This window comes from Helobdella robusta (assembly GCF_000326865.2).
Source record: "Helobdella robusta unplaced genomic scaffold HELROscaffold_1, whole genome shotgun sequence".
Classification (NCBI taxonomy): domain Eukaryota; kingdom Metazoa; phylum Annelida; class Clitellata; order Rhynchobdellida; family Glossiphoniidae; genus Helobdella; species Helobdella robusta.
This window is the reverse complement of record NW_008703570.1, coordinates 7,272,786-7,286,666: the sequence shown is the minus strand read 5'-3', so window position 1 is coordinate 7,286,666 and position 13,881 is coordinate 7,272,786. Positions and strand designations below refer to the sequence as shown.

General features: G+C 32.2%; 1 protein-coding gene across 1 annotated transcript; it reads right to left on the bottom strand.

Moving 5' to 3' along the window:
- Positions 1 to 8,579: 8,579 nt before the first annotated feature.
- Positions 8,580 to 12,072, bottom strand: HELRODRAFT_159160 (hypothetical protein; the record flags this gene model as incomplete). Its single annotated transcript, XM_009011070.1, has 3 exons — positions 8,580 to 8,705; positions 11,550 to 11,710; positions 11,955 to 12,072. The coding sequence occupies 3 exons, from the start codon at positions 12,070 to 12,072 to the stop codon at positions 8,580 to 8,582; spliced, it is 405 nt and encodes a 134-aa protein (XP_009009318.1).
- Positions 12,073 to 13,881: the final 1,809 nt, after the last annotated feature.

Genomic DNA, 13,881 nt, shown 5'->3' with positions numbered 1-13,881 from the left:
TAATCATATCTAATTGCATGAATTGTTCATATTCTAGTTTTTTTTTTACGACAACAATATGGGTGACAATTACAATAATAGCAGTTTTTAATAATAACAATGATGATGGTGGTGACAACGACGGCGATGAAGATGATGGTAACTACATATGTGATATCTCAGCCGTGATAATGAAAGTAATAGGATATAAAGTTAGTAAAACTTTCGATGCAGATATTTTTACGATGATTCAAATACCGATCATGATTATCCTATAATATTAATACATTGTAATATTGTTAAGATTTTTTTCCAAAAGTTTTTTTTTAAATTTGTAACAAATGTTTAGAGAGTGACAACGGGAACGCCACGACAGACAAACGATGCAGCATGTCTGCCTGGCTGGCATGCAACATTCAAGTGCACCAGGCTAAACTTTCTCAGCTGTTTTCACTTCATCACTTGGATAAACATGCACTAGAGGAGATGTTGAGACAACTTTCCGTCATTCGATATGGGCGCCAAGTGTCAACAAAATATTCTAATTGCTTTTTTTAGTAATTTAAAAAATAAAAACTCACAAAGACGTATAGATTTTGTGAATGAAATCGACAAATAAATTGCAATGAAATTTCAGCGTTTGATACTTCATGTTTAGTTTATTTTATATATGGTTTCACAATTCCTGATTTATAAATAGTATATAAATAAATATTGCTCTGTTTATATTCAGTTGTCAAACACTGGCAGCTAACACCAACACATCAACACCAACAGTGGGAAACGGAAAAAATTATTCATGGCAGATGGACACTTTCAATAAATAATATTTAAAGATCATCATATTTCATAGCAACTATAACAACCACACCTTAAGCAACATCCACAATAAGCGAAAGTACAGCAAACCAATGCAGAACTTTGTTTTCATCATCGAATGTGCTCGCCGAGATAAAAATGTTATCGCTGAAAAGTAAAATTAGACCATTTATCTGAAACAGTACTGCAATATAATCTGCCCCATGTGCACAATCTTATTCTCAAACCTTTCATAACACCCAAAGCTTTCCATACGTATGGTAAGAAATATACACACTCTCGAGTTTGTAAACAATAGAAAATAAGGTTTTAGTACTGTGGTGAGTGTGGTCTGACACTCGCTTGCTGTGGCGCGGCATTTTTTGCACCTGGCTAATTATAATTTGTATATCATCTTCAAGTTAGGACAATTATGTATGTCAATTAAGGTCTCACAAAAAATGTTAAATGTTATAAAACTTTTAAAAAATCGTTATATAAACTACCAGTGAAAAATTTCTAGCTATGTTCCTTCTAAGAAGTTTCCACTCGTAAGCTGTTCAAGAACGATTGCAGATTTTATTTAATCGTTAATACTATTGCACTAGCCTGCATATAAATTCGAATTGGAGTCTAATGTCATATCTTACCTACATTGGTGTCACTTAATGAAGTCATGTTGTCATACTCTCTAACATCTTATTATCATCAATAATTTTTTCTACCTAAAACTTCAATAACGAATGGCCTTGAGTTTCAACAAAATCGAAGAAAAGAGAAAATTAAAAGAAATTTATAAGAGAAAATAGAAAATCAAAAACAAAAGAAATACCAGAAATACAATTTTCTAATTTATTTCCTTCCAAATCAGATTGGAGATAAGTAAATTAATGCGCACATGACCGCAGATCCATCTGTCCATTCATCCATTCATTCATGCATTCATTTATTACTTGCTTTCATTTGCTTCAACTGCAAACTTCAACGTCTATACTCTACCAAACAACAAACAAAACCAACAACCGCATATTGTAAAGCAAAACTTCCCACTCAACATTGACGTTGATACACATTTTGAAACACATGAAGAAATTACACGTTCGAATATGTATAAATTGTAATATTGTGATATGTGAAAACTCATAAATAAATAATAATTTGTTTGTTATGAGAATTAAAATAAAATTGGAGAAGAAAACACATAAGTAGTGGCCATTAGAATGGAGTTTAATGAGAATTTCCATGAGATGCTGGCCATAGGTGATGATGATTTACCGCTTGTGGAGGCAGGGAACATCGTAGCTGCAACTCGTCCCATGACAATGTTTCTTTATCAAACTAATATTTCAAACAAACTTCTACCAAAAATTATTTCAAAAAATTGCAAATAAGTGACTGCATCTATAGTAGAGAACCAAAGACAGTAAATGTAAAATGCGAGGTTCGTATATCGTTAGGAATGAGATTTGATTTTTATTTACATTGCGGGTAATAAACATGGAAAGCTGCGCGCATATGAACGCTCATCGTAAAATTGTTATGTGGAGTTGTGTATGCCGTTGCATGTTGAGTTGTGTGTGGAGTTGTGAGTCCCGTTGTATGTCCAGTTGTATGTCCAGTTATGTGTCCAGTGTGTGTCCAGTGAGTGTTAAATTTTTTACATGAACTTGAAAAATGGGAATAATTTGATGCAAATGGAAGTAGCACGTTATTAATAAATTATCTTTCAAAACTCATTCAGATGTTTGATGTGTCAACCAGCTTTGCGAGCATGGGCTGATATGAAAATGTTGGAGCGCACACAACTGCACATATCTTAAAAATGACCGTATGTGGGCAACTAGCCGTGTAATTTGAGAACTCATTAAACGTTTATACGTTGCATTCATTGATGCCAATGGAACACATGAACACGAAGCGCCTGCTTCTACATCAAAACCTCACAGCGACATGACGTTCGTTTGGGCTCTCATGCATACGAACGATTGTGTACGAGCGGGTGTGTACGCTATGTATGATTGAGTGCGCTTGTATGTGCTTGCGTATGCATGTGTATATTTCTTTGTATGTCTGCCTGTATAATCATGGTTGACATTGTGTAAACATGATTTGGTGAAGAATATGGCATGATATCTTGAGCAAACATGGAGCACCATTAGGAGATGTTGTAAAACTTCGTTGTACTACTGCATATGGAGGCCGTTGTATATGGTGCCATATTGTTTAGCATGGGGCTACGTGTAAGTTTATTACGCTGCTCGTGCTGCTGAATTATGTTCCTGTCAGTTTTTATCGGCAGATATCTTTTGCGCCCGTGTTATAAACTAAGTTATTGCCTATTATAAAATTAGAAGTCTCCAAATGTCAAAAATTATACCGTATCTTATAACCGACAACAAGCGCGATGAGAACATCAACAAGTATGCATTTTTAACTACCTTATTACATTGGATTGTGTTATCATCTATCTCTATTTCGATTATAGCAATATTATACTAATAAGAGAAAAATCGAATGGTATTTTCAAGATCTACTAACCGCTCATTAACGGGAGAATTATAACAGAATGGAATCAATTGGGGAAAATTATCACAGACTCATTATCATCGTAAATGAAAATTTGACAAATGTGGTAAGAATTTATAATAAGCAGATGAGGACAAATACAATATCATGATGTTACAATAAGCTCGTGTGTTAGTGTGTGATTTGCAACGTGTTAGTTACTAACAGTGGAATGTGAATGAACGAGTTATTATAATGTATCTATATAAATATATTAATTATAATTAAAATTAAATAGCTCTAATTAATTAGCTCTTAGTAGCTATAATCAAAATTACATTTAACTATAATATTATAACTATAATTGTAATATAAGTTGATATAAACAAGTAGTGTTATTAGTAATTAGCAAGGATAATGAAAATTCGTCATAACGAAAAGCGTGTTTTATAAATGAAGCCATAACAGCAAAGTGATATTTTTCTGTAGAGATTTGGAAACGATGTAATGTGAGGTGGAAATTACCTGCATAATAATGATGACGATTATGATAATGACGATGATGTAAGCGATGATAACAGTGCAAAAGAAAGACAATATAATAGTAACCAAATTGATGACGAGGAGGTTTTATATGATGATAGCAATGTTGTTTAACAAGACGACGATGATGACGTAGACAATGATAAAGATGACGAAAATGATGATGACGATGATGATAAAGATTATGACGACGACGACGACGATGACTGCTTAGTAGCTCCTACCAGCCACCAGTGAGTCATCTAGCATGAGTCATACAGTACATGGTCGGCCTCGGTATGAATAAGACTTAAATTCATGATGATGTCCAGATGATGATGCTGTTTATGAATATTATGGAGGAGATGACTATGATATCTACGATGATGATGGTCTGAGTGCTTTTGATGGTTGGTGTTGATATATTTGCTTTATTTTAAACTAAAACTTTGACCTGACCAACTTGTTTAAACGGCAATATTATTGGATTGAAATTTATAAAAAAAAAATAAAGCTGACTGCAAGTTTGTGATATTTTTTGATGTAAAAAAATGACTTAAATTAATCACACCGGAAATTATTATAGATTATTTTAATTTGCATTCAAGTATATTTAATTTCTATCTAGTTATAAACCTTATATTTATGTAATTAAAGAAAGAAAGAAAGAAAGAGAGAAAGAGAGAGAGAGAGAGATAAAGAAAGAGAGTGAGAAAACAAAAATATGAGAAAATAAAATTTTAAAAAAGAACGAGAAGGAGATACAGAGATGCGTGTGCATGTATAATATCAATATCATTTTTTATCCTAAGTAGCAACAGTTAAACTTCTTACTAACATTGCTATGTAAGGTAAGAAATGCGAAGTCGATTGATTTGTACAGATTGTTAATGAAGGATATTGTTGGACCTCCTAATCACGTCAGCAAGTTGTGTCAACAGAGAACTTGTATTTGTATTATTAATCACCTCGATAAGGGTGGGGTATCAAAGTTTGAAGATCGTCTGCAAATTATTCGTAAATCGCGCCATTAACAAAGTAAACAATGGTTTATTATATGATCCTGATGAACACTTCTTTTGAATGCTTATTCAGTTTACTATTTATATTTTCCATCAATAATTTAATAATTCAGTTAATAATTCTTTTGTGAACTGATTTGTAAACCAAAAAATTGAAAAATTATAATTGAAGACCTAAATGTGGAGATATGGAAAATGAATGTCCGAAAAAGTTATTTAACAGAGCCTAATGAAGTATCAGGCAAAACATTTCAATAATTTGTATGAGGTTCTTTGTAAGCAAAGCATATACGACTAAGGACATGTTACGGAATGAACCCTTAGAAAAAAATGATTTTAACAGTTCAATCGTTTTTAGTTTTAAAAGTTTTAAAGCAATGTTTAATTAACTTTAATGTTTTATTTTTTTATATTTTTATTGATGCCGATTTTTATTTCACACGTGGGAAAATAACATGTTGGAGTGCGTGAATGTGTGTGTGTTTTTTGGTTGAAAGTAAATACACATCAAGTTATGTGGATGTGTGCGTTCGGAAGCAGAGTACCAATGATTGTTTGTAATGTACCAATGTTTTGTATATTTGTAATTGTATGCGAGTGTCTGCGCTAAATGTGAAGTCTCAAATTTTTATTTGTTGGGCACGCTGTAGTTGTTGTCAGCACGCATCTGTAAAAAAAATTCATAAAAGATTTATTGTCGAGTTTTAAAAGAAATTTTAAATAAATGTATGCAACTTTTTCTATTTCAACTATTTTTTTTATAGAATTTAAATTTTAAAAATTGAGTGTTTTTAAAAGTTAATGGAACTTTGTGACAAAATGACTGCTCATTAAAAGTTTAAAAATTTGTAAAAATTGTCACAAAAATCGAAACATTGGTTGTTGCATGATTTTGCACTGGCAATGCCGTAGTTTTGTTAATGAATGTAACGATGTCATTTGTTATTAATTGAAAAATTATATAAACAACAACATAACTTCATTAAAAATCAAAACTATCAAGGAAAATCTTGAATGTGAATTAATATTCTGATAACCAAATAAAGCTTGCGAAATGATGACGGAAACACGGGAAACAGTTTGCCACGCAGTGAATCTCTAGAAGATGAGATGAGATGAATCAATTTGTAGTTGGAATGGAAGTTGTACGGCGGATGGGAGGAATTTGATTCCATGATCAATTAACAATCAAATTGTAATCAAATTTTCGTTCTGATCATCGTCATCATCGTATTTATCATAAATTTAATCCCCATTTCATTATCGCCATCATTAGCTGACTTTAATGACTATATTTTTGTGATCATCATCATCATTATCACATTCATTATTATTATTATTATTATTATTATCATCATCATAATCTTAATCAACGTCACCCATTCTATCTCATCGTCGTCTTTGAAAAAATTTTCGTCACCATCAGCATCATCATCATCATTGTTGTTGTTGTTGTTTGTTGAAGTTTCGCAGCCATCGTTGAGAGCATTTTTGAAAGTTCGTTATCATCAATCGCGAAATAATTTTTGTGATAATTTTATAGTTTAGAATGAAATGAACTTCACAACAACCGTAGTTCATTTTCAACATAACCACGATTTTATATGCGACATCATCATCCACCCATCATCATCATCCACCCATCATCATCATCATTCACCCATCATCATCATCATCGAAAAAGTCATCACAAACAGATATCAAACCGAAAGATGTGATAATGATAATGATGATATCAAGATGATGATGATGATGGTGATAGGGATGATGAAAATGACGGTGATCAAAATGATGGTGACGATGATGATAACGAGGACCGAGAAGAAAGAAAAATAATAACAATGATGAATGGCGTGTGCTCGGCAGACAGCAGTTGTAATGTAGTGATAAAAAACTGTCATCATCAACGTTGCTGGTTCTTTGTTGCTATGATGACGATGATGACGACGAAAATGATGAAGCCGATGATGAGGAAGATGATGGGGGTGATGGTGATCACAAAAATGAAGATGATGACGACGATATTGAAACGATGATATAGTTGTTATGGTTGTAATTTAGAGAAACATGACAATTTGTAACTCAATGATACCAGCATATTAGACAGATCCAGCCGCTTCGAATATTACATATTGCAGAGCTGATGATTGATGGTGCGGTCTAAATAATAAGTTCACCCTTTAAAATATATTACATGAAATCGAACTCTCGGAATAACAGTAATTGCTCTAAAAATGTTGAAATTAATACAACTCTGGATAAAAAACAGCACTTGATGTAATAATGTTCAAGTTTAAAAAACGCGTGAAGCACGTGCAATGGTTACTTGAAGTGCTTTCATTAGCTCATTAGGACAATATTTTTCATTGAAACTTCTTCTGAAATCATGATGTTTTAAAATTTGTTGAAAATTTACTAATGAACAAATATTAGCAAAGGCAAACTGCAAAACTGTTTAGACTTCCGATAACCAAAAAATAAATAAAATGAATAATATAATATTAATTAACTCACATTTTAAAGAATCGAAATTATTCCCTTAATATAAAACAAGAAAAAAACAAAGTCATTTTTGAAAAGTTACAAAAATATACTCAAACCATAAAAATGTGCCAGGAAGTAAAAAAAAATTCGATTATTTTCAGTGCACGAAAATAATTAGGAGGTGTTGACTGGAAGAGATTTTGTACGAGAGATGACTTCTGAATGGGAGCCAAAATGCCTACTTACATTTTCAAATTAACCTAGTAAACTGTTTAATTATGTGTTTTAACATATTTTTTAAAAACGGGTCGACAAAAAACTTGTCTACATTTTAGTTTAAAATAAAAAAATCTTCGATCTACTTTTTGTTTGCTGGTTTTGTGTAGAAAACAAAACAAAACTCTTTTTCAAAGCATTCAATTCAACTTACTTTTACAACTAACAATAAAAATTTTTGTTTCAATTAACTTTTACTATCACATAAAATTCAAAATTATTGTAAGTTTTTTTAAAGAAAGCAGATGAAATGATTTTGAAGGTTCATTTTGATGAGCCAGTGAAATGTTTAGACTCTTGAGAAATCAATACTTTCTTCGTGGCTCCATTCAAGGGATATATATTCCTGTTGCTATGTTTTTCATCAACACTTGTTTTTGCTTTTTTTCGTGAAAATAAACATTTTTGGATACTTAACTTGGATTTTCTTTTAAGTTTTGCTGAGTGAAAATTGATATTTGAGAAAAGCATGTTGAAGTAGCGTAAGTAGTCTGCAGACGGATTGTTGCATGTTTCTGTGCTGTCCACTTCCTGTCCACTTCAGACTTTCATGGAAACATTAACTTTCTTCCTTGCTTCATTTTAATGCCTTCTGGATGAGTTGTGTTGTTTGTTATAATCTTATTGCTCTGCAATGCGATTCGTGGGCTTTGTCTTTCAACTTTGCAGTCATTGTTTTATAGTCTTTAAAGATTATTATGTGAATCATCGATAATACTTGTTAGATTTTTAAGAATTAACTTTTTTATAGTAACACGCACGTTCTTTCGGTTCTATAAATTTGAATTAATGCATTTTAATTTGCACAAAGGTTATTTCACAATATTGATCGTTACTAAAAATTATATCATCCGACCGAATGAGATCTAAAACGTAGAGATGCATTCGTAATTTTGTTTGAGAAGATTTATTGATATGTAAGATAGAGCCAAATACATCTGGAATGAATTGTCCAATGTGAATGGTTCAATGTGAATGTTCCAATTTGAATGGTCACGTGAAGGTGCGCAGCAGAGTGCATTGTCTTGTTCCAACATTCTCGAACAAAGGGTCACACAACAACAATTCATCAATCGACTGCACTTTTGCAATTTTGTGAGGCTGATGGTTACCTGTTGGCTGCATTTTGTTGGTTAGGATCAAACTGGTTTTGTTTCATTTCTTTCAGTAACTAACTGATGAAGATTATACAAATTTATAGATCATTTATCATTTATATTCTTTTCTTACATTTCCATTTTTACAAAATAAACAAACAAAAAACAACAGCAACAACAGCAACAACAATTTTATATTCGAATTTAACTTTTTTGAAGATTAATATCTGGAAACAACACACACACACACACACACACACACACACACACACACACACACACACTACACATAATACACACACAACCTTAGACGAGTATACGAATGCAATGCATACACACGTATAAGTTGGAGCATTTGCATATTTTCAATTATTTGGAGGTAATATGAACGTTTGTTTGTTTTCGTGCGTGTAGAGGACTGATTAGTTGCATCTACTCGTTATTCCTTTTCTTTTTTGATATTTTCGAACTGAAACAATAATCAACAGGCATTTCAAACAATCCTAAATTTGAAAAAAATACAAACAGCTCATATGGAATACTAAAATGTCTCCAACTTAGGTAATTTATGGAACTCGTCACGTTCGTTTCATTGAAACTAGTTAAAACTGATTAATACCAGTTCACCAATGAAACAATTAAAATTCAAATAATTCTAAATTTGGCTTCACACTGACAAAGGAGGGAAGAATAAAACAACACAACACACAAACCACGCAACATAGCAACAACACACCACAGACAACACAACATAGCAACAACACAACATAGCAGCACCATCCATACTTCACTCAACACAACGCCATCACACAACAATCCTTCCGAATCAATCGCAGGTATTTTCACTTAACCTGGATTGAATAATTTATGTGTGATTCGTCAGAAGCTCATTAGAATAAATGAATATTAATGAATGATCACGTGCAAGTTTAATGAATGCAGTGAGCCGCGTGCCGGAAATATTTGATGGTAGGTGGGGCAGTAAATAGTTTGAATTGAATAATGCGAGCGACTTTATAATTGATAGATGGCAAAACGCCGAGTTAATTGTTTAATTGGTTTTTAATTAATTGTTTGATTAATTAATTTATTTATTTTACGAGAAAATGCAAATGAAACAATGTTAAATTTTAAATTGAGCTTTAAAGTGCCCATACGTGCAAATTTTTACTAAACACTTTCATATTTCGGTTGAACATAAAAACAAGCAGACAACCCAAACGAATAGGGAATGTTAATGTTTTAAAGTGATGTCCTTCTAAATATAGTCGTCGAGTTGAAAAAATGTTGAAAAAATTTCTAATTAAATTCCCTTTTGGAATGTCGCTATTTATAAATAGACACGCTAACAATGATATTTATTATCATCCAAAGTGTTTTTATTAAAAGACAAACCTGTTATTTAGGTTCCTTTTTTGTTCTTGTCTTCCCACTGCGTTGTACGTCTAAAATCTTTAATTTAAGACATTGCAAATGCGTGTTATGCTTAATTGCATCTACATCGTTTCACTTACACTAAATAAGAACACATGCATGCCAGTACAGAAATAAACAAATTAGATTCTAATAGAAATCAGTTTCTAGCAAACAAATGCAAATCCGATTCGTGAACTGCCAACCCATCAGATTCATCGAGCGGCTAACCCTAACCCTAACTCCTCATCACACGTTAATGTTGCCTTTGTTCAGTCTTTGATAGTTTCTGCACCGCACATTCCAAAGTCTAATCACATGTCAGTCAGTCATAGTAGGGATAATTTGTTTCAATTTGGCGAAGTGTTCGTGAGGTTGCCATTTATGAGATAAGAACCCAAAACAAAACGAAAATAGTTACAACACTTCTAATAATTTGATGATTCACGAAATTTTTTAAAGCGTGCACATCCAAATAATGATTATAATTATAACAATCTATAGAACAATAATAATAGTACTTATAATAATCCACATCCATATAATAATTATAATTATTTTTTGCAAAACACAATGGATGAATTAAACTTGCTAGATCGTATTTCACACTGCCGATACCATTCATCTGGGTTTGGTAACAAATGAGTTGCACAACATCAGTTAGTGAGAACGTGCGTTTGATCTTTGCAGTAGGAGAAGTGGCTTGGCAAATTAAAAGAAACTTATTCTTTATTACGTTTAATTGCTTTCCAGATTAGTCTCAGTTTAATGTAAATTTTGTTTTATGACGAAACGGTGAAACGATGAAGCGTCAAATAAATGAAAACTTTTTAATCAAATGTTCATCCCAAAATAAAAATTAGTAGAATATTCATGCTTCTCTAAAAGTAACAAATAAAATCACTTAATTAATGTAATTAATAACCATTAATTCAATCCAGTGCTTCTAAATCTTAATTATTTATTTTTGTTATTCATTAGAAAAATAAATTTTATCTAGAATGGAAATAAAAACATTTATATCTTTCGCGAAACGATCGCCGAATGACAGCGATAGGATGTTACGGTCGTTTCGGCTTTCGGTACGAAATAATTAAATGAGATTTGGATTAATTTCAATTAAACGCTCCCGCGAGGCTGGTCGGTCAGCAGTGGTCATGTGAATGAATGGATGCATGATGTGCAGAAAAACGTTAAGTCGATGTGATGCGGCAGACATGAAGATGTCCATGCATTTCTTCTACAATCTCCTACATTTATTTCTATTCTGCTCGAGAAAGTCTTGTGTTTTCAAATGAAGGATAAGTGTTGTTGTTTTTATTGATGTTGATGTGATTGAGGTGAGATGGTTTTGTTGTTTTTGTTGATGTTGACGTGGTTGAGATGGGGCAGTGTTGTTGTTTTTGAGTTTTGTTGATGTTGTTGTTGGAATAAAGTGATGCAGCGTCGTTACTTTGTTGATGTGGAGGATAATGAAGTTGTTGTGTTGCAGTAATGAATGTTTAAAGTAGCCGTGCTGTTGTTCGCTGTTGAAATGACTGTCACGATTTGGAATGCGAAAGTACTTTGAAATTGTGAAGGGTAATTTTGTAACGTCTTGAAATAAAGTAAAATCTGCAGCGTTAAATGGTTTAAAATGATTATAAGGTTAGGAAAGTGGAAGTAAAAGCAAATATTGGCTTTCTGTATTCTCACGACTTCTTCTATTATTTTGAGAAACTCATTCATGTAGCTGGCGAGAAAAATTTAATTAATTTAAGTAAATATTCACATTCATTAAGTTGTTGCGTTAGTTTTTTGCGTGCACTAGAAAAACAATTGTTCAATGACATAAAAATGGATTGTGCCTCTCCATAACTTTTCATTATTTCATCCGGGCAAATATACAATGGTCGCGGTTGCAGGAGCTGGTTGATGCGTGAGGCACGTCGCTCGTCGCACGTCTCGATCATATAACAATCTTTTCCTTCACTCATGTTGTACAATTACGTTTGAGACAGAGGTTACTTTACTATACGTATGTTGTACACAATTATGCTCGCTGGACATTTATTTATGTTGTACGCACAAATAAGTATGAAGTACTGCTATGTTGTACAAAGTATTGTACTGTTAGGTATGTTGTACTTTAACGTACGTTGTACAATTACGCTGCTCTTTGAATGTGAGCCGCCAAGATAGATGTTTGGATAGATGCCAACCGAGAACGTGATGCTATTAAATAATGAAACCCTCAAATAATTCTAAAATATAAAAAAAATTGCGTGATCAATTTTAAGGCGGGTTCTAAAATTTATTTTGAAACTTTTGTTTTCTTCTTTTGAAATAATATTTTTAAATTTAAATATAAATAAAAAAAATTGTTTTATGGATTTTGCAAAATAAATTACTTTGCAAGTTATGTTACGATTAAAAAATAGCACACACATAAATATATTTTGGGCATTTTTTATACTAAGGTATCAATTTTCCTTATTTCTCCGTTTCTTTTGAGCAATATTTTATGACTCATCTCAACTTCACCACAAACCTGACTGAAATGTATGAAACTTGCAAAGCAGGATCATGTCTATTGCAATATATTTCATAAGAAATCAAACTTGCAACAATTGAAATTAAAATTTAAATAAAATGAATTGAATCATTTCTAAACCACATGCGGTATTGTTAAATTTACACCAACAAAACTGTTTGTTATGTGCGTTAGAAACTTCAAAAGGTGTAAGATTTACAAAATTGCATTCAACAATAGATACACGGATTAGAGTGATAGATTGAAGCCATATTTTTGCAACAGTTATTTTCCACAATCAAAATACAAATAAACACGTCGATGCGATCAGCTGAATCATAAAACTCTAAAAGACAGGAAAAGCGTAAAAGTGAAACGAAGTTCATTTTAATCTTTCAAAAACATAGACGTGAAAATGGATAATAAAACCATGGGAATTCCCATGGGAATTCCCTATTTTCCAGTCCCATGTCCACCTCTAATTCTGCTGGACACGAATTGCTGCTCCCAATACTTTTATATCGTTCATACCCCGTACATGAATTGTGAATAGGTAATGATTTCAGTGCTATCCGTTGCATGAGATCTATATTGTGTGGCTGGTTCATCGGTTCACTTTAATTAAACAGTTGTGGAGTGAATCAAAGCAGGAACTAATTTCAGTAACCCTAAAGCTTGATTGAAATTGTTTTTTTTTCACATTAAAAATTTTTCTCAATTTAAAATTTAATTAATTAAAATCGAAAAGTTTGAAATGGCCCCAACGTCTACAAAAGATGAGAAACGAATAAAATTGTTTAGTGTATCGCTCATTCAAATACCATTCAACAGTGACTCACACAGCAAACTGTGAAGAACGCAATTAAGAACTCGCAATATATAAGGTACCTGACTAAAGTATTTTTCAGTTTTTACGCTACAATGTTGTACTGTACATTACATACATATGGTATGTTATTTCATACTATCACATGCAGGGATTTCTTTTTGGATAAGGTACATTAAAAAAAAAACGTAAAGTCTTTTAATCAGTTAGACCAATGAATCAATGAATCAATCTATCGATCATTCAATTAACCAATCAGTCAGCCAACCAACAAATCAATCAATAAATCAACCATGCAATCAATAAATTAATCAACCATGCAATCAATCAATCAACCATGCAATCAGTCAACCGGTAATTATTCACACAACTATGGAATGGAATGTTCACATTAGATAAGTTTATCTTTAATTCGTCCGTTAAATAGATTGTTACGTAACATGCAAA